At 35.6% G+C, this 24,924-nt stretch overlaps 1 protein-coding gene across 1 annotated transcript in view; it reads right to left on the bottom strand.

The window, feature by feature from the left end:
• LOC128983655 (probable ATP-dependent RNA helicase DDX56) overlaps positions 1-24,924 on the bottom strand; it is a 139,225-nt gene that overhangs the window by 42,451 nt on the left and 71,850 nt on the right. The window contains exon 8 of the mRNA XM_054403029.1: positions 14,710-14,810. Within this exon, the coding sequence (XP_054259004.1) occupies positions 14,710-14,810 (101 nt within the window). The remainder of the gene's footprint in view (positions 1-14,709; positions 14,811-24,924) is intronic.

The following is a 24,924-nucleotide window of genomic DNA, read 5'->3' as shown; positions in this document are numbered from 1 at the left end:
ACTCATGAAACAACAAAATGTACTACAGCAAACTCAGATAGCCTAACAGAGTTATGATTAGACTATCATAAAAGAAACTCAACTATGATACACTTCCTTAACAACCTTTTTCACATTAATCTGACAAACTTTTTAAGACTTTTCTTAGCCAGAAAAATCTTAAATAATAAAAGTATTTAATTGTTTTGATAATGGAACTTGGGTGATAGTTACTCTGTTACTGCGGGAGATATTCAGGATTTAGCCGCAATCACGGACGATAATGATATTTCTGTGATTCAAGGAGAAATTTATGAATTTTGCTGAAATCAAGGGAAACAATGATGATTCTTTGACCGCGGGAGATATTCATACATTGCCGTAATCGAGGAAGTCATCGATAATGCCCACATGACTGCAGGAAATGTCCAAGATTTTGCAGCAGTTGTGGAGGACAATGACGATGTTTCCATGGCCAAAAGAGATATTCAAAATATTACTGTGATCACGATTATAGTTGTAATAAAATTGAAATTCAATTTACAACAATGTCATTGAAGTCCCTTGTACACAACAATGTAATAGTTACGAATGTGGCCTGAATGTCATAATAAACCTTAAATCAGTGCTATACGGTAGGGGTGTGCGAATATTAGAAAGTTCGAATAGTTGAACGAATACTGTAGTATTCGAGCCCGACTCGATCTGAATGAGCATATTCGAACATTCGAATAGTAAACAAACCTAGAAATAATCTCTAAAATCAACCAAATAAATCATGTAGCCCAAGAGCCCATGACTGCCAGACCTTCGTTATTTTATAAAATCTGAAAGTTTCTCAGCAAATGCTCCCAATTCAGTTAAGAATGATCGGCGACTATGAAATTTGGATTTTGGTTACTTTGGCAACAAAAAGGTAACAAAGGTATGAAATTTGCAAATAATCTTCGTTATAGTATAAAGCTTGGTTTTCTCATATTTTCTCATAGTAGTTACAAACAGTGACTTCAGTTCCAGTATAGAACAGGTTTCTGTGCCAAATGTAAAAGGTGATATCACAACTTATTTCCAATCGCAATTTTGCGTTAATTTACATCATAGTATAAAAGCTGAATTTGATATATGTTACTTGGGAAGCTATGAAGAGACATTTCCTCAAGAGGTAGACACTTTTGTTGGTTATTTCATCTGGCCAGACTCTTTAAAAGTCTGTAGTAATATAATAGGTACAGTAGTTACAAACAGTGACTCCAAAACACTGCAGGAATAAACAAACAATTAAATGCAAATATAACATATGTGAGATCAAACATATGGTTTATTATAAAAACAGATTGTGAAGAAGAAAGTAGTAATTTCACCGTTTACATTTGGCAAAGAAACCTGTTTCAAACTGGAACTGAATCTACTGTTTGCAGGTAACAGTTAAGCATATTACGGCAGACTTTAAAGTGTCTGGCAAGATAAAATAACCAACCAAAGGGTCTGGCTTTTGAGAAAAGTCTTTTGATAGCTCCCCAAGTAACATATATCAATTTCAGCTTTTATAAAATGACGAAAATTAATCTTCGTCATACCTAAGTTTTAAGGGTGTCTGACAGAGGGTTTAAACCGCACAAAGTGTCTGGCAATGGAGGAAATGATTTCTAACATTCTTCTGAAGAAAATATGAAAGAACCGAGCTCTATACTATAACGAAGATTATTTGTAAATTTCAGACCTTTGTTACCTTTTTGTAGAAAAATCCAAATTTCATAGTCGATCATTCTTAACTGAATTGGGAGCATTTGCTGAGAAACTTTCAGCTTTTACTGTATAAAATAACGAAGGTCTGGCAGTCATGGGCTCTTGCTCTAATAATGTATTTTGTTGTTTTATTTCATCCCAACATTTCATGCTCCGTGTATTATAAAGTCACAATGGCAACTTCAGCATATTATGACATCTTCCTTAACTCTAAAGTATACACGACTCTAATTTTGTTGTGTGATTATTAAAATCACTCCGCTCAGCTGGCTAGCTTACAATGCTCCAATACGATAGGCTTCTGCAACCTACTGGCATGAAAACACAAGACTGTCAACCATTCTTATTTGATTAATTAACAATAGTCTATATATAGCAGAAATTAAGTTTGTATTAGCATAGATAAAACATACTCCCTTAGTAGATTTCTCATCCTTATGGAACAGCTGAAGACAATTTTATTGTTAGTTCTGTACGGTTTATGTTGAGGTTGTGTTTTGTTTACAATTTGTTTCCCGTTATTAAAGCTATTTAAAACCTCGTTTAACCAAATAATACAATCTAAGGAATGTCGGCCTTAGTCACTAACAAGACTACAAGATCGCGCCACTCATCCGACACTCATCTCCATTCATACTTGGCTTAAAATACCTACATAGTATGGTCGCCATTTCATAAGAAAGTATAAAAGTATAAAGTATCATAAACAATAACTTGTCCCCTAGTTATATAACCAAACAGTAAAGCACAAATCAAGAAATTAACCCTAAAATAATAGAAACAAAGTTTCGTCGACACTAGCGCCCAGTGTCACCGTACATGAACTAGACACGAAAAACGTGCTTCAAAATTTACAATGGGATGAGAAGTCTACTTGTGTTGGTTAGTCTATGGTATTAGTTTATCAGACAGATATATATTTGTATAACTTTTAAATATATTTTCTTAGCTTAGTTAATATTAGGATCTACTTTTTGTAACAGAGTAGAATGATGTCTGAAAGTGTTATCTGAGTAGCAACTAGTAAGCTATGAGGTTTGAACTGCACTTTACAGTCTTTAGCATAGATTAAACATACTCCTTAACAAGACACAAACTCGTGAATTAATTTCTATGAAAATAATCAGCAACATTTTTTTTTATTTTTGAACAGGGAAATATTTTTTTTAACTCTACTTTCATGTTTTTTTACACAATTTTGTCTCTGCTTCTCTTCTGGAACAACACAACCAGATGCGTAATAAAGGCCAATGACCTAAATATCATGATTGTGCAATGTGGTATTTTGATGTAAAAATGCAAATCATGTCATTAATTTGAATATATTTGTAGTTAATTCAAATTATATTTTTGGAGATTCATAGTTTCTACACAGAAAAAGAGAATCTGAAGTCAAACCGGGCAAAGAATTCCCAAAAATAAAACTATGTATTTATTGGGGACGATGTTGAAGTTGGACAACGTTAAACGTGGACTACGTTAAAAACAGACACCGCCTCAATCAGACAACGATGAAGGACATAGAGATGTTGAGGGGACGCTGACGGGGAATAAAACTAGAGTTTTCTCCAGGATGGAACCCACCAAGCATTTTTTAGGACTGGCCAACAGCCGAGCCCCGACAAGGTGACACTGTCTAGCCATCACGATGAGCCAAATGCCAATTCACTAAGGATTTTTCATCAAAAAATTTGTGGGGTCAAAACAAATGGGTCTCTGCTAGAGATACATACCCAGTGTAAAATGCCTGATATCGTCTGCCTGTCAGAACATAATCTTACTGAGGATCAATTTAGTAGCTTTCTTTTACCTGGTTATTCAAATGTGTCATCTTATTGTCGTAATACTAGACGGAAAGGTGGAGTATGCATTTTGGCGAATGATTGTTTCAAGTTTCAATATGTAGATGTTTCCTCGTTTTGTGATGAACATATGTGCCAGTTGTCAGCCGCTAAATTTCAGTTGAAATCTGACGGGGACCTCCTGGTCATAGCTATTTATAGAATTCCTGATTACCATTGCGAGCAATTCCTAAACCTCATGAATGATTGTCTGGATGATCTTCTTAAAAAGCCTATAAAAACTATAGTTGTTGGTGACTTCAACATAGATGTGTTAAGTGATAAAGCTTCAAAAAAAGATCTTGTTAACCTAATGTCATCTTATGGGTTCACTACACAATCACACAATCACCTACACTAGGGAGTTTGAGGGCTCGAAATCGGCAATTGATAATATCTTTATAAATATCTCTGATGATCTGTTCAAAAGCAACGTCTTGGTAACTGCTATGTCTGATCAAGAATGATTGATAAGAAAATCAATCATTCTTAATAATTCCTATATCCGGCCAGGGGGTAAAAATTCGGGGGTAAAATTCTGGGGGGTAAAATTCTGGGGGGTAAAATTCCGGGGGTAAAAATCCGGCCCATACATCTTCAGTTGTCTAAACGCTAGTTATATGGACAGGGAGCAAAACTCCGGTTTATATTGCTAATCTAATTAATGTACACTGTCTATACAAATCTCTGTAAATCTCTGTCTATTTTCATTAGACTTCCAAATCCGCGGGGGTAAAATTCCACTTGCGAACAAACTTTTGAGCGCTCAGGTTACTACGTCATAGTGACGTCAGCTTTGCCCAGGGGGTAAAATTCCAGGGGGATAAAATTCCGGCGATCCAAAAGAGTTACAATCAGAATGAGTTGAGTACAATCAGAATTCAACAATTAATTTTACACAAACAAATTTTGGAATCCCAGCTCCATCTTCAAATTCCCTCAATAAACGGCATTTCTTTCTAGGTCGTCGCAGACACATACTTATTGCCCTTAAAACTACACAATTGTTCTTGATCGTATCCAATTAATTACCAAACTGTATGGTTTCTTTCCATTTTTCAGCCATAACCATTAAAAACATTTGGAATTCATTACCAAAGATTCCATCAAAACTTGTGACAAATGGAGTAAATCATTCATGTCGATGTTTGCAAGCTTTTGTATACTTTCTTTTTTTCATCTTCTGCTTTTTTTATAACTTGTTGATGAAGGATGGAGACATAAGATGGAGCATCAGTGTCAAGGACACGAACATCAAACAATGCCTCCATCTGATCTCCCATTCGCCTCTACAAGCTAAATCAGCTTTTAGTGCAGGTTCGTTTAGAATACTGCCTTCTGCTATCAAAGGCTCTTTAATGCAATTCTCCCGGGCTTGTTCCATTATATTACCTATCGTGTCTCTTACTTCATTGTGTCTTTTTATTATAAGACCTCCATTGCGACATTTCAGAGCATGCTCCGTATTGAACTCGTTTCTGCATCCTTCACATTTTAATGGGAGGTTCACTGATGTTTTCCCATAACGTAGAGCAAGGGCATCCCTAAATTCTTGTGGGAACATGTCCAGATTAAGTTTCTTCAGAGGCACGCATGATATCCAACATCCATGTTTTTCTTTAGGTCCTGCATTGCGCATTATAATTTTCTGCCGGTTTTCTGAGAATTTTTCCAAATGCTGTCTGAATAATTCTTATTCCATAGATTTCTTTACTTCTTTACATGACTTTAACGACAAATTTAGGGCATATTCATGTGAATCAAAACAAAATTTGGTTTTCTCTTTTAAACAAGATGTAAGAATTTTGCAACCGTCTTCAGACGATTTAAACATATAATTTGACTGCTTTGTTGGGTCTATTTATTCCTATTCCTCCTCTTTTAACTGGTAAAAGTAGAATCTCACATTCCGCATAGCTTACTTCTGAACAAAATAGATTTGGATAAAAAGATGTTCTAACTGCTTGTTGAATAGGTGCTTTGAAAAAAAGTCCATTCCATTTGTGAGAATTTAGTTGCTACAGTGTAGTTTGATTGTAGATATTTCTTAGCAATATTTGCCAGATTTCCAATGTTTTGGGTCCATAAACAAATTTTTTCAGAAATGTTTTTTTTTTTTTTCTTCTTTAGAACCTATATATCCACCAAGAAATTGACTAGTCTTACAAATTTGAATACCTGATATTTTCTTTATAAATTGTTTGGAAATATAATCATGATTAAAAATTTATTTTGTTTTATTAATTTGAGGAAAGTACCCATATTTTGGACCCTATTATGAGAGCTTTCCCCACCATTCCACAACATCATCAAGGGAGCATTGAATAGAAGAGTCATCTGCATACCAATCTTGAGTAATTTTTTTTTTCCAGTAAAATGTGTTTGTTTTGTCTTGTAAACATTTTCAGCTTGTGACATCCTGTCACATGTGTTTTTATTAAATACTGTTTTCTTCCCTGTGCCAAACTAGCTATATTTAGTTGTATTCTATGCTCATAAATGTCCCCTGAAAGTTTGACTCAATTTAGTTAAGAAATAATTTATTGACGAGCATTTTAAAGTTTGGCAGTTTTTCAGTGATGATTTGTGGTAAAATGGTATTTTAAAACACTTCGAAATTTGTGAGTGGACTGTATAAAAAATTAAATTGTGAAATATTTATGGAAAATTGGAGCACTCCGTCTTAGCAAAAGAGATACGATGAATTATTTTAAGTCATTATTTTAACTGGTTTTATGATAATCTTCTTTTGCCATTTCCCGAAAGTTGGACAAGTGTGACTTGCAACATTTGTGAACTAAACCATCAATATGCATTCACTAACCATGAGTTGTGGAGAAGGGAAGCCTAGATGACGACAACATGGCCGATACCCACGCCATGAGCTGGATGAGTTGTTGTGGAAGACTATGGAGGTACAATGTCCAAACACCTTTCTTGATGTCAAAACGACGGGTTAGTTTATATGAGCTCAATAAAATGTTATTGTAGGTAATGTTGACACGCGTTCGCGGAAGCCGCACAAGAAGTTCACATTGAATAGAGCTATCACTTTTCAGGGAGTTAATACACAGTTAAAAATACAATTTAAAACATACAATTATGCGTAACACGAAATAGAGAATATGGGGGCCTAAGTAGGCTACGATACACTGTTAATAGGGAACTGTCCCGAATCAACCGACCAAAAAATAGAGACTTGATGAACGGGAGTGTTATATCAAGGAGCTTTTCCGAAAGACTGACGCTTGTGGGTATCGGGAATGGACACGTCCAGTGGTCACATGACCGTCTTGACCAATAAATTTATTGCTATATTTTAGTTCACCAATGAGGGAATACTTAGACCCTCTAAGCAAGTAATGTGATGTAATAACGGGACCTCTCTCTATCTCTGTGGAAGGGATAACAATAGAAAATTGAAATAAAGCAGTGCTGAGTTGCCTGACAAATAATATCACATATAATACTTAAACAAAATACTGAACATACCGGCCACCTTGAAGCTATTGGCTTCAACAAAGGAGAAAACACATATTAAATAATGAGAGAATAAAATAAAGCAAACACACATTTTTCGTAAAACTAAAGGTTTCATGTAAAAATGAAGTTAGTAGTCCTCTGACATCACAGGCAGAGGGAACACCTTGAGAGCGGGCCGGGTGAAAGTTCCAGAAGCTGTCTTCACTGTGACGACTCAAACTGTTCCATCAGCGCCAGGATGAGTGGAGAGGGTGCGTCCAAGAGGCCAGGTGAGTGGAGGTGAATTGGAGTGGATGAGCACCAAGTCTCCGATCTTCAAATTCTCATGAGGGGAGGTCCACTTGGATCGCTGCTGGAGGGAGTGGAGATACTCAAGCTGCCAACACCTCCAGATGCGCTGGTGAAAAGCCTGGATAAGCTGCCACTGACGAAGACGATTGAACGGCACTTCAGATAGGTGAGGTTCCGGCAGGGCAACTAATGGAGCTCCGATGAGGAAATGTCCAGCGGTCAGCAAAGAAATTTCGGAAGGGTCCGAACTAAGAGCTGTAAGAGGGCGCGAGTTTAGCATTGCCTCTACTTGAATGGACAAAGTTTGAAATTGGGTCAAAGTTAAAATTGTTTCGCCAATTACCCGTTTCAGATGGTATTTTGCACTTTTAACGGCACTTTCCCATAAGCCACCTTGATGAGGTGCAGAGGGGGGGGTTGAAATGGAAGTTAATTCCTTTGCGGGTGGTGAAATGAACAATTTTGTCCTGCGAATCAGGTGTAAGGGTGGTTTCACAAATTACCTTGCGTAATTCCGAGTTTGCACCAACAAAGTTGGTTCCGCAGTCAGAATACAGATCGGAGCATAGTCCGCATCGGGACACAAAACAGGTGAGAGCAGCAATGGAGCCTGAGGTAAGATCGGTGACTACCTCTATATGAATAGCTTTGGTAGCTATGCAGATAAAAATACACAAATATACCTTGATCTGTCTAAGAGCTTTGAGACTGCAAACGCGAACACTAAATGGTCCGGCGTAATCTACGCCTGTAGATGAGAATGGACGAGTAGGATTGACCCGATGAGCAGGCAAATTGCCCATTAGAGGGATTTTGTTTCTTGGTTTATTTTTAAAGCAAACAAGACAATTAAATATGCGCGAGCGGATAACGCTCCTGGCCGATAGAATCCACACTTTTCGGGCGAGTAGTGATTGAGTTGGTTGCGGACCTGAGTGCAAGTGTACCTGGTGGTAAAAGTCTATAAGCAAATTCACTACAGTATGAGACTTGGGTAGAACAATAGGGTGACGTATGTCATGAGCAAGGGAACAATGTGACAATCGGCCACCGACGCGTATGAGACCATAAGGGTCGAGAAAGGGGGTTATTTTCTGTAATTGTGTAGAACAGATTGAGCCTTTGTTCAATAATTTAATATCAGCACTGAAATGGAGTTTTTGCACTAGTTTAAAAATTGCCACTTCCCCTAGAGTTCATTCACTGAGTTTTAAGTGTCCAGAGAGTTTGTTTTTAGACCTGGAAGAGTTTATGAATCGTAGCACATAAGCTAGCACACGGGTTAGTTTCAACCAAGATGAATAGACAATAAATCCCATTCTGAAGGGGCGACTGTTGCACTAAGTACACTAAGAGGAGTTTCCTTAATTTTGTCCGTGGGAGTGAGTTGAGACGGCGAAAAACATGAGGGGGGACAGTTGGCCGCAGGGAGCTGTAACCATGGTGGGCCAGTCCACCATAAGGGATGGTCAATGAGAGATAAAGCTAGGATTCCTCGTGAGGCACAATCAGCGGGGTTTAACGTCCCTTTTATGTGTCACCACTGATAACTGGGAATAATTTCTTGCACTTGGGCAACGTGATTGGCCACAAAGGTCTTTAGTCTGTAGGGAGGGGTTTGTAGCCAAGTAAGAACTGCAGATGAGTCACTCCACAATACAGTGGTATTCATAGTGAGAGAATTAAATTGTTTTTTACAATAGTTCGCTAGTTTTGATAAAAGGTGAGCTGCACTTGCACACAATTCCAAGCGGGGTAAAATTACCCTTTTTAACGGGGCAACACGAGTCTTAGACAATATTTGTTTCACAATGACTGTTTTGTCACTAAATTCACACCAGAAATACACTACTGCGGCATAACCGCATTCCGATTTGACAATGCACCTGTTCTATATGTTATCACATCTAAAAGAATGTTATGTGCAAATAAATAATGTCTAATGTCTAATGTCTAATGTCTAATGTCTAATGTCCGATGGCATCACAGAAACCGTGAAGCTCAATATCAGAAGAGTGGGCGAGCGGAAATGCTCGGGGGATCTTAATTTGACCGAGGTGGTCTTTAGTGTTACTAGTGAACACAAGCCACTTATGTGCAAGATCAGAAGGGAGAGGGTCGTCCCAATCAAGACCTTGAGTCCATAGTAGTTGCATGAAGCATTTTGCTACCATGATTAATGGGGACAAAAATCCACAGGGGTCATATAGTTTGGCAATCAAACTGAGCAAGGAGCGCTTAGTCAGCTTTTCAGATGGGGGGTCGAAAGCGTAACAGAAACAGTCTTCTTCAGGGGACCAATGGAGACCTAGGATGGAGTACTGGTGAAGTTGAGCGTCTTGCAGGAAACTTGGAGTCTCTAGATGATCCGAAGGAAATTTTTCTAGAAGCAGAGGAGTTGGAGGCCCACTTGCGAAGTTCAAAGCCACCACGATGTAGAAGTTGGATAAGTTGATCCTGTAGTTCAAGAGCAGCCTCAACGGAGTCAGCACCCGTGATAATGTCGTCCACGTAGGTGTGATGACGTAGAGAGTGAGAAGCCTGAGGGAAGGCATCACCTTTGTCTTCCGCTAACTGCATTAAAGTTTTGATAGTAAGGTAGGGGGAGCTGTTCATGCCGTAGGTTGCGGTAGTAAGTTGAAACGTGGAGATTTCCTTTGAAGGGTCGTCACACCGCAGAATCAGTTGAAACTGTTGATCGTCAGGGTGCAATTGTATTTGGCGGTACATTTGCCTAATGTCACACGAAAACACAATTTTATGAGAGCGGAAGTTCAAAATTACGTCACAAATGTCAGTTTGTAATTTACGCCCTGTCAAAAGAATATCGTTTAAGGAGTGACCGGAACTGGTTTTGCTACTGGCGTTAAACACTGTCCTTAAATTGGCCGTGCTAGAATCCTTCAGTACCCCATGATGAGGTAGAAAGTAGTGTGGGTGTATGTCTTTATAACAAAATCTAGTTTTGTCATATGGCCGAGAGTTTGATATTCAGACATGAACGTCTTATACAAGTGTGAAAAATAGGGTTGAGCTTTAAATTTCTGCTCAACAGACAACAAGCGCTTTTCAGCAATGGGCCTAGATTGGCCTAGAGTGGAGGGGTCCGTCTTGAACGGAAGTCGCACAACATAAGGACCTGATTGATCACGAGAGTGTGATTTTTTTATAGTATTCATCACAAAGAAGCTCTTCCTGTGATTTAACCTGAAAGTGAGGGGGTTCCTCCTGTTGCCAGAAACATTGCAGGGAAGAGTGTAGTGAATTATCACTAACAGAGAGAAGAGAGATTGCAAAACCTGACACGGGTTCCGAGTTAGTTGCACAGGGAGCTTTACCCATCAGAATAAAGCCAAGATGAGTACCTATCACATGAGGCATGTGCGTGCCGAGGGAGTAACTTTCATGAGTCCAGAGGAGGGGTAGCAGAAAACTACCTATGATAACGTCAATGCCACCAGGCAAATGAAAAGTAGGATCAGCTAGAACATAGGGCTTGATTTTTGTTAACACTTCCGGTGATATAGCAGTGCGAGGTAAGTCGACGGAAATCTTATCAAGAATGTGGAATTGGTGGTTAGTGGCTATTACTGGACCTGAGAGAGTTTCAAGATTCAAGTAAGTTGACCCTTTAGTACAGAAAGCCATTTGAGAAAGACCAGATATTTTGAGTTGAGAAGACTGGCGTTTTATATTCAAGAGATTGGCAGCGCGCTCTGAGAGATCGATATAATCAACATTTATTGTAAATAGTTTTTTCTAAAAAAATAGCCTTCCTCATAGCTGCATTGGGTTTCTAGACACATTGTGTGTCCAAAAGCCAGAACGACTCCCTTCCCCATACCGCCCTGAGCAATAGGGATCATTGAGATTCGCTCTAACCTTTCCTCTCCCCTTCATGGGCAAGTTTTCATACCTTTTCTTTCTTAGTTTTTGTTTGTTTCTTTTTTTAAATTTTAATGCCTGTATGTATCCTTTGTCTTTTCCTATTTCCCTAGCTACTTTTCTAAACGTCTCAATTGCTTCCTTGTCATTCATCATGTTTTTCATCTCTAGGCCTATCTTATCCAAGACATATCCCTGTTCTCACGTATTTGTCTCCTGAAGTGAGCAATTTATAAATACGTAACTCGTGGTTTTTATTTCTCCACATCTACATACTTCCTCTTCCACCTGGTGAAATCTTCACAAAATCGCCTTGAAATTTTCAATGTCCTGTGACAAACTGCGTTTCATAATGGCCCATCTCCCAATCTTGTTCCAGTCTCTTTCTTCATGATGTTTCTGAGGTATAAATAAGAACATTTACCTTTAAAACGTTAACATAGAACACTCTGCTCCCAACCCATTTGCCACTCATCTAATATCTCCTCTCATTTGTTTTCAAATTAGTCCTACCCTCCTCCTTGTCTTCCAAAATCAATAGCTTATGCAGCGATTATCCAACAGTCCTAAATTAAATGTGAAATCTTCTGGCGACTGTTGGAGAGCACACTTAAACCCAGCACGGAAGGGTGCTTGCTGTATTCAGCTATCAACGACAATAGTATTATTTGTATTTTGTTCGCGTCTACCAGTTAAAGTTTGTCGGCCTCCTCCTATTGGCCGTCCTGGTCAACGTCTTATAGTCTCCATTATGTCAAACGTTTTTTTTGGTTATGTTTTGATTTTGTGCAACATTTTAGTATAACCATCTGTTTCAAATATTAGTGTCAATTTCAAAGTATTCATCTGTTCAAATATAAACAAACATTTTCTCCCTAAGAATAACATAGGTACTTTGAAGGCCACTGGAGCAGAGCCCTGATGGAATTCCAAAGTTTTTTTGTTTGATGGCAAAACTACATGCTACGACCTTTCTAACGACACCTTGAACATGGTGATCGGTAGCACCACCACTCCAAAACAATTATGACAAAAATATGCCTAGCGTATTAAATATATAGATTTATATAACTGTTACCAAATGGACTGAGAGACTTCATTTTTTTTAATTTATTAATGGTTCATTTATTTTGAGCTCAGCAATTTATTATTTGTTATAAATTCATTATTTTTAGGGGCCCCTATCTAGTCATAGGCCTATATATAATATTTAATATTTTATAAAACCTAAAAAGAATTGTTATTGTTGTAATTTTTGACTATATTTTTTAAAGAATTTGATATGGAAATTTGAGTAATTTTTAAAAGTAGAAATTTAAAAGGCCTAACAAAAGAAATGGCTGTGAGCTTGTGGGATAGATGAGAACTCTAAATTTTGAATTTTTTGAAAATCTGAATTTCATGTAGGCCTACCTGTGGGTCACTGGAATTTTATCCCCCTGGAATTTTACCAACCGGGCAAAGCTGACGTCACTATGACGTAGTAGCCTGAGCCCTCAAAAGTCTGTTCGTGGGCGGAATTTTACCACCGCGGATTTGGAAGTCCAATGAAAATAGACAGAGTGTGATTAATTAGACTTGCAATAAAAACCGGAATTTTACCCCTGTCCATATAACTAGCGTTTAGACAACTGAAGATGTACGGGCCGGATTTTTACCCCCGGATTTTTATTCCCCCGGAATTTTCCCCCGGATTTTTACCCCCCGGAATTTTACGGAATTTTACTATATCCCCTGGCCGGATATAGAAATTATTAAGAAAGATTGATTTTCGTATTTCTGTTTTTATTTAATTGTAAACATTTATTATTAAGTAGCCTTTTTTGTAATCCTAAATAAACAGAATTCGCTGTTTAATTTTGATGTTCGGATTTGCGTTTAGGGCCAACAGTTGGTTAATAAGTATGTCAAATCAACTGAGTAGCTTATTTAAATGATAATTGGGTGAACATTTCTTTGTAAATAAACAATAAGGCATATTTTGTTATTGTTACAATACAAACGAAAAACATTTTTTTACCACGGTTGTATAATAAATCGTTAAAGAAATCTTTGAATCAATTACCATTCTGATGTTTGTTTATACGTCATATTAACCCAGTTAGCTTCAAAGATCGAATCCTGATAGATACTCGAATCTCAAAATTAAAATTAAAAACCTGTTCGATTAGTTGATGTTATAAATAAATTTAGATAGGCTACTTAATAATAAAATGTTTACTATTAAATTAAAACCATTCTCTGAAGATAATTAACCATTCTCACTAATTTATATATCTGGCCTGGGGGTAAAATTCCGGGGGTAAAAATCCGGGCCATACATTTTGAGCTGACCTCATGAAGGGGGTAAAAGTCCGGAGGTAAAATTCCAGCCCGTATACTCTAAGTTTTTATAATTTGATGTGTTCTGATTAAATTCACAACCGTAAATAGATACGTTTAATTCCGCGTTTAATCCATCGAACTGATATCGCGAAACTCAAAAGTTTGCTGCCGGAGATTTACCCCCTGGTTTGTGACGTCACGTTCGCCCATAGGGTAAAATTCCGGGGGGATAAAAATCCTATACCCCATTATTGTTTATGGTTTTTTTTTGTTATAAAATGTTTATTACAGCTTATTCCTCTCAAACAGTGAGTTGTTTTTGAACCTTTCCTCCACGGTTTTTCTTGTTGTTAGGTAGAGCTGTGGGCCGGACCTCGTCCCTGCACATGGGATCACGCTTACAATTGTATTCGCTTGGGTTCAGGTTCGAGGGTGTGATTCATAAGTTGGTAGCTACAACAACCAACATGCGAGAAATCCTCCTAAGCCCTGCTACCTCAACAATAGAAACAGACTTTTTTCCCTCTTGCAAAAAAAGTGCATATCTTGCGGTCTCGGCGTCACCGCTGATCGCATCTTGCGGTTCCGCAACACTGATGATCGGCCTTTCGGTTAACCTACAATTCCGATGACCGGGCTTTGCATAATTCATAATTGACACTCTACTGTATTTACTGTTATATTTAGAATTCCCAGAGGGTTTATTTAGTTCCTTCAATTTTCCAGGATATTTCATGGTAATATAAAATTCCCGGATTTTTGTAGAATAGACATCATGCACATCAATAAGATTAGTGTGTGAAGAGTACTGTCAATACTTAACTAACCTAATTAAAACAGTACAAAATAAAAGTTACTAAAACCTCTCAAGTTCTGTTGTATTCATGCTTTCAAAGTGAACTTGTATCAGATTGTAGCAAAATAGTGGCATCTAAAATATCATGGGTGTTGTGTTTCCATATATGATTCGTTAATCATTATCAGGTTTTGGTTTTACTGTAATAGAAGATGGTATCTGTGGTAAAATTTTAATCAGAAGAAGTGCCGTACTAGTTCAGTCTACAAAACTCAACAAGACAGAACTGACATTAAATTATTGGTGTAATTATTTGTCATTTACTATAAGGATTAATTATTTTTATATATTTTAATTGCTTACTTGAATAGGTTGCCATTGTGACATAGGTCAGTTTTCAGATGTTCTTCAACAACTTCCATCATTGGTCGCTCTTTCACACTCACAAATGACAGAGCTGAGCCCTAAAGGACAAATAATTGGACATGAGTTGCCTCCCTTTGTGTGGCCACCTCATTGCATGGGTTCTCAAAGTATTTTATAAAGAAACGTAATGGAACATAGTCTATGTTTTATATTAGCAGTAATAGCTACTAAGTAGTGGACCTTTAGGTCATAAATCATCCTAATGTAAAAAATAAATAATAATTAGGTTTAATTGCAATGTGAGGAAATTTAACTTGATGAACAAGCTATAATTTAAAATAAAAATGAATTAACACAGGGAGAACCTCATAAGATGTCCAGTATTGATTCCAGACGAACCTTTGGACCTACAATGATGAAATTGTGAATTTTCTCACTAAACTAACCTCAAGGAACAACGTACAAATAAAATTTTTTTTTTAACACGTTCGCTATGCGACGCCGCGGTCATTGCCACAGACCGAGGTATACATTTGAATCTTACACATAGACCGGCTGGCACTTGGATAACAGTACACACAGACCACGGGCGAAAACCTGTAAAACTGTGATCATTTACATTGTAATACGCTACAATCGTGTTTCTGAATAAATTATTCTTGTTTTTTTGTATTTTTTTTACAATGTCGCATATTTGCGACGCCCGGTCTACAGCGAAGACAATAGTGAAAATTATCATAGTTTTCTTGAAATAGACTAAACGTCGCATATATGCGACAGTTCATATTTTGTGTTTTAAGGTGAAAGTAAGTAAACAAATAAACAGATTATTCAAGAACAGTTTATAACTGAACAAATATAAAAGCTACATAGGATAATGCAGCATACTTACTGCATACATACATACAGTGATGCAGAAAAGTAGGGATGGTCAAGTCTCGAAATTTCGGGAAATTTTACATCTCGTTACACGAGACGAGATTTCTTTTTGGCCAAGATTTTTATCGAGACGAGAATAAAAAAAAAATAAATAAATAAAATAAAAAATAAAATTTAAAAACGCCTGCAGAATTTACTTTCTGCAGGCGTTTTTAAATTTTTGTTTTTTTTTTTGCAATACCCGCAATACAGGAGCGTGTTGTAGTTGCGTTTCCTTTGCGAAGGCGTTCTTATTAAATTAATTCTTTTAATGTAAATATTACTTTAATTATTTTAATAATATTACTTTAATAACATTTGAGAAGTTTTGTTAAGTGTAAGCAGTGTGAGGAATGTTTTATTACTATAAAAAGTCAAAACAAGTAACTATTTTATTAAAATTAATATTGCTTTTATTTTATGATTTATTTTATTTTAGGATAAGTTGAACTCTATCCTAACTAGGGATGGTCAAGTCTCGAAATTTCGGGAAATTTCCGGGAAATTTTAAATCTTGTTACACGAGACGAGATTTCTTTTTGGCCGAGATTTTTATCGAGACGAGAATTAAAAAAAAAAAAAAAAAAACCCCGCCTGCAGAAAGTCAATGCAATACCCGCAATACAGGAGCGTGTTGTAGTTGCGTTTCCTTTGCGAAGGCGTTCTTATTTAATTAATTCTTCAAATGTAAATATTATTTTAATTACATTTGAGAAGTTTTGTTAAGTGTTAGCAGTGTGAGGGATGTTTTATTACTATAAAAAAAGTCAAAACAAGTAACTATTTTATGAAAATTAATATTTTATTTTATGATTTATTTTATTTTAGGATAAGTTGAACTCTATCCTAACTGATATCACTATGTTTCCTAATCGTAGGCATTTTTAATAATTTAGGCGTGATTAATAAAAAAATGTTATGATGATGTTTTTTGATAAAAGATTGTAAATATTCTTGCCTATTATCATTATTTTTGTATTTAAACAGTCATCTAACAATGTTACAAAATCAGGTAAAAATTCCGAACGTGCATTTCCCGTTGTGTATGAGAAGGGAAATCCCGTCTCGATCTCGTCTCAAAATTTTATGAGAAATAAAAAATCTCGTCTCGTCTCGTCTCGAACTAAAAATCCAATCTCGTCCATCCCTAATCCTAACTGATATCACTATGTTTCCTAATTGTAGGCATTTTTAATAAGTTAGGCGTGATTAATAAAAAAATGTTATGCTGATGTTTTTTTAATAAAAGATTGTAAATATTCTTGCCTATTATCATTATTTTTGTATTTAACACTATTTGTGCTGTCGACATGTTTGAACATAAAAGTTGCATTTATTTCAATGTTAAGCAATTGCGGGAATTCCCGTCATCAGCACCCAACGTGTTAAACAGTCATCTAACAATGTTACAAAATCAGGTAAAAATTTTGAACGTGCATTTCCCGTTGTGTATGAGAAGGGAAATCCCATCTCGATCTCGTCTCGAAATTTTATGAGAAATAAAAAATCTCGTCTCGTCTCGAACTAAAAATCTAATCTCGTCCATCCCTACTTAAAGACCAGTTTTTCCAACTATTATATGACGTCACCAATCATCATATCCACAGACCAAGCGACGCAGTTGTGCGTCAGATATCTCTGTAGACCACTGCAGGGAATTCAGTGCCTTCAAATAGACCTTGTACAAAGATATAAGCATTTTAATAGCATTAGAACCCCGACGCAAATATGCGTCGGCACTCGGCAGTCTATTTTAATGTGACTAGCCGTCGCATATATGCGACGGCAGTCTATGGGTGGAAACCGGCCGTCGCATATGTGCGTCGCTGGTCCATGTGGATGGAAAATTTTGTACTATTGCAGTAGCGAACGTGTTAAACAGGGTTTTCCAAAAATTGAGGGTTGCTAGTTCGAATCTCAGGATGAGTTCTTAAATAAAAATGTAGGTCACAATATACACAGTTTTAAAACCTTTATTACTAGACACACTTTCTTGCAATCAAAATTATTAGATTTTGGAGCAAAGCGAGCGAAGCTCTTATATGGCAACTCTTATGCATTTTGTAATAGGCAAATTCCTCCTAGCCGGCTGAAACAATCAATCTTAAATTTCCCATGGTGATAAAAAACATATCGGTGAGTTAACATCTATATGGTGTTAAAAATTTTCCAAGGAATCCACCCCATGGGCCCTCAAAGTTTCAATATAATCTATATGGAAGCAGAATTTGACACAAAAACAAAGGCATAAGATCAGCTGTTGTCTTTAATTGAATTTTTAACTGTTATCAAGGATATTAGAACAGAAACGGTATGGATCATAAACATAAACAAAAGACGTCAGTAGCAAAAACCAATAATAACGCTAACATATGGTGTGGTCGGTTTTTAAAAGTTAAATTAAAATAAGAATACAGACATGTTTGCTTTTTGGGCTAGTGACGTCATTTGTTTAAGGTCAATATCATTTCTGTTATAATACTCGTGCTGTTAATCATCTTATAATGTAGGCCTACTATTTAAGTACGTGATTAATTCTTGGTTTCGGTTTGAACATTTTAAAACATTTATTACCAACTGAATCAAGTAAATTATTACGGGTATTTTAATAAATGTTCCATTATTTTTTATATCTTGCAAACTAAACATTGTTATGGCCGTAAAAAATAAAACAATAAAATTCAGTAGATATAAATTAGATTGTAAATACAACAAAATAAATCTATGTTGACGGCAGTGTAAAAAATATTAAAGACAGACAAGACTTTGACAAAAAAGATGTGTATTTAAATTGGACATTATTTACAATCATAATAATAATAAAACATGTGTTAGTTCAATTAAAATAAAGAAAGAAGGCAGGCATAAATTAAACATATTAAAGAACACAAATCAATGTGTCAATATGATGAAACATATTACATCTTTTCCAGTGTTGGGGAAGCTACTTTTAAAATGTAGCTAGCTACAACTACTGCTACATTTCCAAAAAAGTAGCTTAGCTACAGCTACAGCTACAGTTCCGAAAAAGTAGCTAGCTACAACTACAGCTACAATGAAATGTAGCTACAGCTACAATTCTAGCTACTTTTCCAAAGACGTTACTTTTTATTCATAACAATTTTACATTAGGTAAGGGCCTAAATGTAAAATCAATTGCAACTACATTTTTATTGAACAAACATTTAAACAAAAAATGTCAGTATTGTATCTAACATTACTTGGAAAACAAATTATTCCTAGATTGTATTTAATTTGTTGGCATTATAGACCTAAAATTACAACAAAAGAACCAAATAGTTGGGTGTCCCATCATATTTAGTACTTATTTTTTTTTTTATATTGCATTATTTTTAAGCATGTTATATGTAAATTTCATTAAGTTCAAAGGACAGACAACAAAACTATATTTTAAAAGCTCATTTTATTTCTTTAATATAGATTCATTTATAGATGTCTTATATCAACAACTAAGACCAATAAAACTGTAAAACAATTACTTTTTTGTGTTACAGAGCCTAGCCCACTGAAATTGTAGTTTATTGCATTTCTTTACTTTTAATGTTAAAAACGACATTGCTATAACTTTTAACCATAGTGATAAGTTACTTGTTCTATGAATAACACTTTTCAATGCCAACAAATCGTCCTTTATTGTCATTATGCATAGGTAGGGCAAATTGTGTTTCAACCTAGTTGGTACAGAAAACAGTATTCAGCAACTTATCCTGAAATCGGCTTTTGATTTAAACATGTAGAAATTTGTAAAGTAAAAATAACATGTAGGCCTAATGTAACAAGTTCTTGCAAGGACTAAACAGATATATTCCTAATAATTGAACTTGGAACTTGGTATTCGTCTTAAATCATAGCATAGCCTAGGAATAGTCCTGTACAAGAGCTGTTAGCAGGAGTAAACTATGCTATTTTTTCAATTTAAGTTTCATGTTATATGGAGATTTGTTCGTTACAATTATCATGTAGTCTAGGCATATCTTAAATCTCATCAGGTAATTTCCTCTTTGTTAATTTAGTAAACCTTTGAAAAATCTTCGTAATCTAACCAAGGAAGGGCTTGTGATGATGAACCACAATCAACAGCTGAAGCTAGCCCAGCTTTCTCATCATTTTAAGGTTTAGTGTTGGTTTCCATTAAAACCCAAGTTGAAACACTATCAATATAATAAAGAAACTAAATTGATTACTAATTTCCCTGTCAATCACTTGCAAGCATTCAATAGCTTCTCTTGTCACCGGTACGGTAACGTTTAAACGTCGTCTGCAACTGCAACTAACTAGCGATTTTATTTTATCTGACAGTAATCATAGAGTAGTAAATTAAGGAAATGAGAGCCAAAAATGTGGATGGATAACACTCATGTAATGGCCTCCATGTCCACATAACGTTGTAATAGGGAATGAAACGGCTGCAACCAGCTGTATGAAGCCAAGAAAGTAGGCCTAATTTTTTTGAAAATCTCAGTTTGAAAGATGTTGTTTCACGTAAGGTTGAGTTTATGATAAAAATCACTATCTCAAACAATGTTAATGTAGCGAGAAAAGTAGCTAAAATTCCGCTACAACTACTTTAAAAATGTAGCTAGCTACAGCTAAAGCTACAAAATCTTAAAAGTAGCGTAGCTACAGCTAACGCTACAAAAAAAACTTCCCAACACTGATCTTTTCCTCTCCAACGGTAAGGACTGTAACTTTAGTCAGAGGCCGGCAATAAGTTCCTTTTGATGTTGTGATGTCTATTATTCGTACTTGGCCATTGTGACCTGGGTAGACAGCCGAGATTCGGCCAAGGGGCCAAGTATTTCTTGGGCAGTTTTCCTCAATTATTATTGCAAGATCGTCAATCTTTGGTGGGTCCAATTTCTTGTGCCATTTGCACCGTCTTGAAAGGCATGGAAGGTACTCGTGCACCCATCTCTTCCAGAAGCTGTCTAGGAGTGATCTAACACGAGCTAATTGTCGTTTACACAGTTGGTTGTCTTCGTTTAGGTTGATTTTGTAAGCTTCTCTTAGAAAATGGTTTGGTGTGATTGGTTCGGGGTCATTGGGATCCAGAGAAACATGTGTGAGTGGGCGAGAATTTATTATAAATTCAACGCCAAACATGAATGTCTGAAGCTCTTCGTCTTTTGGGTACTGGCAGCGCATAACACTCCTTAATGCGGTCTTTACAGACCTAAGAAGTCTTTCCCAGCAGCCTCCCATATGTGGTGCTCGCGGGCAAATGAAATTCCACTTTATCCCGTAGTTCACCACGTCTTTTTGGATCTTTTCGTGTTTTAGTGACTTAACAGCGTTTCTAAGTTCCCTATCTGCAGCTATAAAGTTTGTGCCATTGTCGGAATATAATTCTGAGGGAACTGGTCTTCGGCTGATGAATCGTTGAATTGCCATTATACAACTCTCTGTGTTAAGAGGCGGCGGGAGCCAGCTCGCCCGAGCTCAGCGCTGCCCGCTAGTTTAACATGGAGCGGCGACACATTTTACTTATTTCAGGAAATATATAGACATTTACAAAAAAAAAAGGAACACTAGTAATGTTTGTCACTACATATCCTACTATATAAAGTATAATAAACCATTATAAAGTTGTTTTTTAATTTTATATCCATGAAATACGTAATTTGATTTCCCATAAGGATTTCGGTAAATTAGTTCAACTGTAACTAACATATATTTTAATATTTGTAATTGAAATCGGTACCATCACAAACTAGAATATTTCAGTTTTTGTTTGAGTGTACCACATCTAAAAAATAAAATCTCTGAGTAATTAATTTGATCGTTTTAAAAAACCTTTGTCATCAAGGGTTCCGCAGCACACGGACAAGCGACTGAGGTAGTTCAGCGGTCCTACGCTAGGGTGCACTAGCGTCGCACAGTCTTGAGAAACTAAACACCCCAAGCATAGCATGACAGATATTCCAATCGCTTTCGCTGAAGCGGATGCAAGCCTAATAAATTGTTAAGAATCTTAGCAAACTGAAATTGTACAAGTTCAGTTCAATTTGTCTCTAGGTCTATAGGGCAAAACTGGTCGCCATTTCATAAGAAAGTATAAAAGTATAAAGTATAATCGAACTATAATTAAAAATAATTATACTTTTTACCTACATATCTTAGTCAATACTATGTGTGAATAGTTTAATTTTATTATTGTGTTTTATCTCATGCAAAAAAACCTATTTTTATATTTTTTAACTACCTAAATTATCACTAGATGTAATGAAATTGTAAAACTACATCTGCCCTGCAACGTTGTGATATAAATCTATCTTTTCCCGCGTTATTGTAATAACCAATTGAATAGAACGTATTGCAGTTAATTTTTATAAGCCTATTGTATGTTTCATTATCTTTTAAAAAAAGTTCTCAATTTTAACTATAACACCTATCCTTATATAACACCTTATAAAGTTGTTTCATGTTTATATTGAAAATATGTTTCCTTAGCCTATATAAATGAAGTAATCTATGCATCGATGTATAGTCTAGAAATGTATACAACGACAACTCCATTTCATAAAAAAAAGCACTAGCCATAAATCATGTTTTAGAAAATTCTCGTTCCTACTGTCGGGGAAAAAAGTTTAGACACTCGAGTTTGGAGCTCTACAGAAAAGTGGCCAAACTAACTTAGAAAAACACGTAGTATATATAAATTTTCGTTGTTTTATCCTACGTATTCCTGTGAAAACAAAGAAATTTTAGCTCGTTTAGGAATTTTTTTATGACAGTCGGAAGGTAAAAACTCCCTGTTTTAGAGTATCAAAAACCATCTTATGACTTTGAAAATTCGCACAATGTAAACTAAACGTCAGAACTTTATCAAAATTCAATACAATATAGACACATATATAATGAATTAATTTGTGTAGTTTCAGAATTTTCACTCTACCAAAAAAGTTTTGTTGTAGCTTTTGTAAATTAACTTTTTCTCAAAAACGGCAAACGCTAGAAAAAAATTTAAAAGCTTGTTTTAAAGCTTGTCCTTGATTGGTTTTGTATTTGAAATATTGATAATGATCAACCAAATTGTTACGCATATTATTTATATAAGTTAACATTTAATTTGGATAGTGCAGAGGCCGAATACGGCACTTCCAGACCGCCACCGGCTCTGACTGGGCGCATACCCCGTACAGTGTTGCCAAATTGAACACTTGGACACTGAGCAGCGATGGGCTGCGAACTGTTGAGTCAAAACTGAACAGCAGTTATTATTAATTATTAACCATTTCCCATAACCTTTTCTAATGAGGGCTTTGGACCTCCAACGTCACTCCCACACTTCTAAAAAAAAAACATATAGCACTGACAATCATTGCATATTCTGAATCTGACAATTTAGATTTAGCACCTATATTTGGGGTGGTAATACTTTTGACCCTTTGGAAGAATGCAAAACTTGATATTTCCTGTCAGTCAGTCATTATACATCGATGGGTCCATCGTGGCAACATTGCAATGGATTCCTGAGCGGGCGATGGCGTTTGCACCCCTTGCAGACGCGAGATCATCCAGTTTTTTGTTAATTTATATAAATAACATGCGTAACAATTTGGTTGAGCAGTATCAATATTTCAAATACAAAAACAACCACCTTCGAAACAAGCTTTTAATTTTTTTCTAGCGTTTGCCGTTTTTGAGAAAAAGTTAATTTACAAAAGTTACAACAAAAACTTTTTTGGTAGAGTAAAAATTCTGAAACTACACAAATTAATTCATTATATATGTGTCTATATTGTATTGAAGTTTGATAAAGTTCTGACGTTTAGTTTACATTGTGCGAATTTTCAAAGTCATAAGATCGTTTTTGATACTCTAAAACAGGGAGTTTTTAACTTCCGACTGTCATAAAAAATTTCCTATCTATTTTTAAATATTTTTTTACTGTACAAGACGAATTTACTGACATTATTGCCTGTATGGGGTTCTACAGATATTTTGTCATACTTGGACCGCGCACGCTTTAGTACAATGCGAATAGAGGAAGCGTTCGATTCCTAGACACGCCTGTACAGTTTGGCAAAAATGTGAAAGTTACAAAATAGGCGACCCTTTACCGCTTTACCCACTCACTCGCACGGACACAATGGGACTACCTGCTGGGCCCTATCATCCGTTAGTGACGAATGATAATGTGGTGTACTAAAATTAAAACTACGAATACTTGTTGTTTATAACATTTGATACGTGATGTTATGAAAATAAATAAACATTCACAGGGAAAACAAAAAATATACAACGTAAAATATACTCCCTAAGAAATTTATGGAGTTGAGAAAAATCAACAGTACTTTTTACATTAATAATTTATAAATAAAAAACTTTTTAAACAAAACGTTTTTAAACGCCCTAAAAAGTAGAAAATAATTTACAAATAATTTATAAATATGTTGAGAGAGTATAAATACTTGTACGATTTAAAACAAAAAACGTTGGGTGCATGCAATAGATAGTTTACAATTACCTTCACCTACTGAACTAATGTATTATTATCAATTAATTGTATGCACCCAACGTTTTTCGTTTTAAATCGTACAAGTATTTATACTCTCTCAACATATTTATAAATTATTTGTAAATTATTTTCTACTTTTTAGGGCGTTTAAAAACGTTTTGTTTAAAAAGTTTTTTATTTATAAATTATTTTATACTTTTTAGTTTTAATGTGTGTGCATGTTAGCCTAAATCTATTTCTATAGTACCATAATATGAGTTATCATGCAATATTCACAAATAATTGATATTATTACATGTTTACAGTTCGTTAATCCGAAAACTCACAATATATAATAATTTAACTATAGTTTGTTATGGAATTTCTCTGCAATGCATTCACTCGAAATATTTATTGTTTACTTTATAGAATACTAAATAAACAAAAATTGATATTATTTACAAACACCTTGATACCTGCAATCAGATTGTTTATCTTTATTTTGAAATGTTTGTTTGTATAAAGAATCTCTTGGGAGCATAACCTGTACCTTTTAACCTCTGCTCTTCGAACTGTCAAATTTAAGTATTTACAGCTGACTTAAATTAGTTGATATATTTACATCCTTTCAAAATGTAAACATGAAAAATTTGGAAGCCCATGGGGCGTAGCCCAAGGGAAATATGAAAATTAAATGATATAATATTGCATTGTCATGCATTTGTGAGCTATGTTTCAAATTTCAAGTGTCTAGCTTATCGGGAACATAGTTTAAAATTGATATCAAAATTTGTAGGAAAGCGAGCTAATAAAAACAAGCCCATGGGGCGTAG

This window comes from Macrosteles quadrilineatus, unplaced genomic scaffold (assembly GCF_028750875.1).
Source record: "Macrosteles quadrilineatus isolate MER2022 unplaced genomic scaffold, UCM_ALF_1.0 Scaffold_1__1_contigs__length_201487025, whole genome shotgun sequence".
NCBI lineage: Eukaryota > Metazoa > Arthropoda > Insecta > Hemiptera > Cicadellidae > Macrosteles > Macrosteles quadrilineatus.
This window is presented reverse-complemented; position numbering and strand designations above follow the sequence as displayed.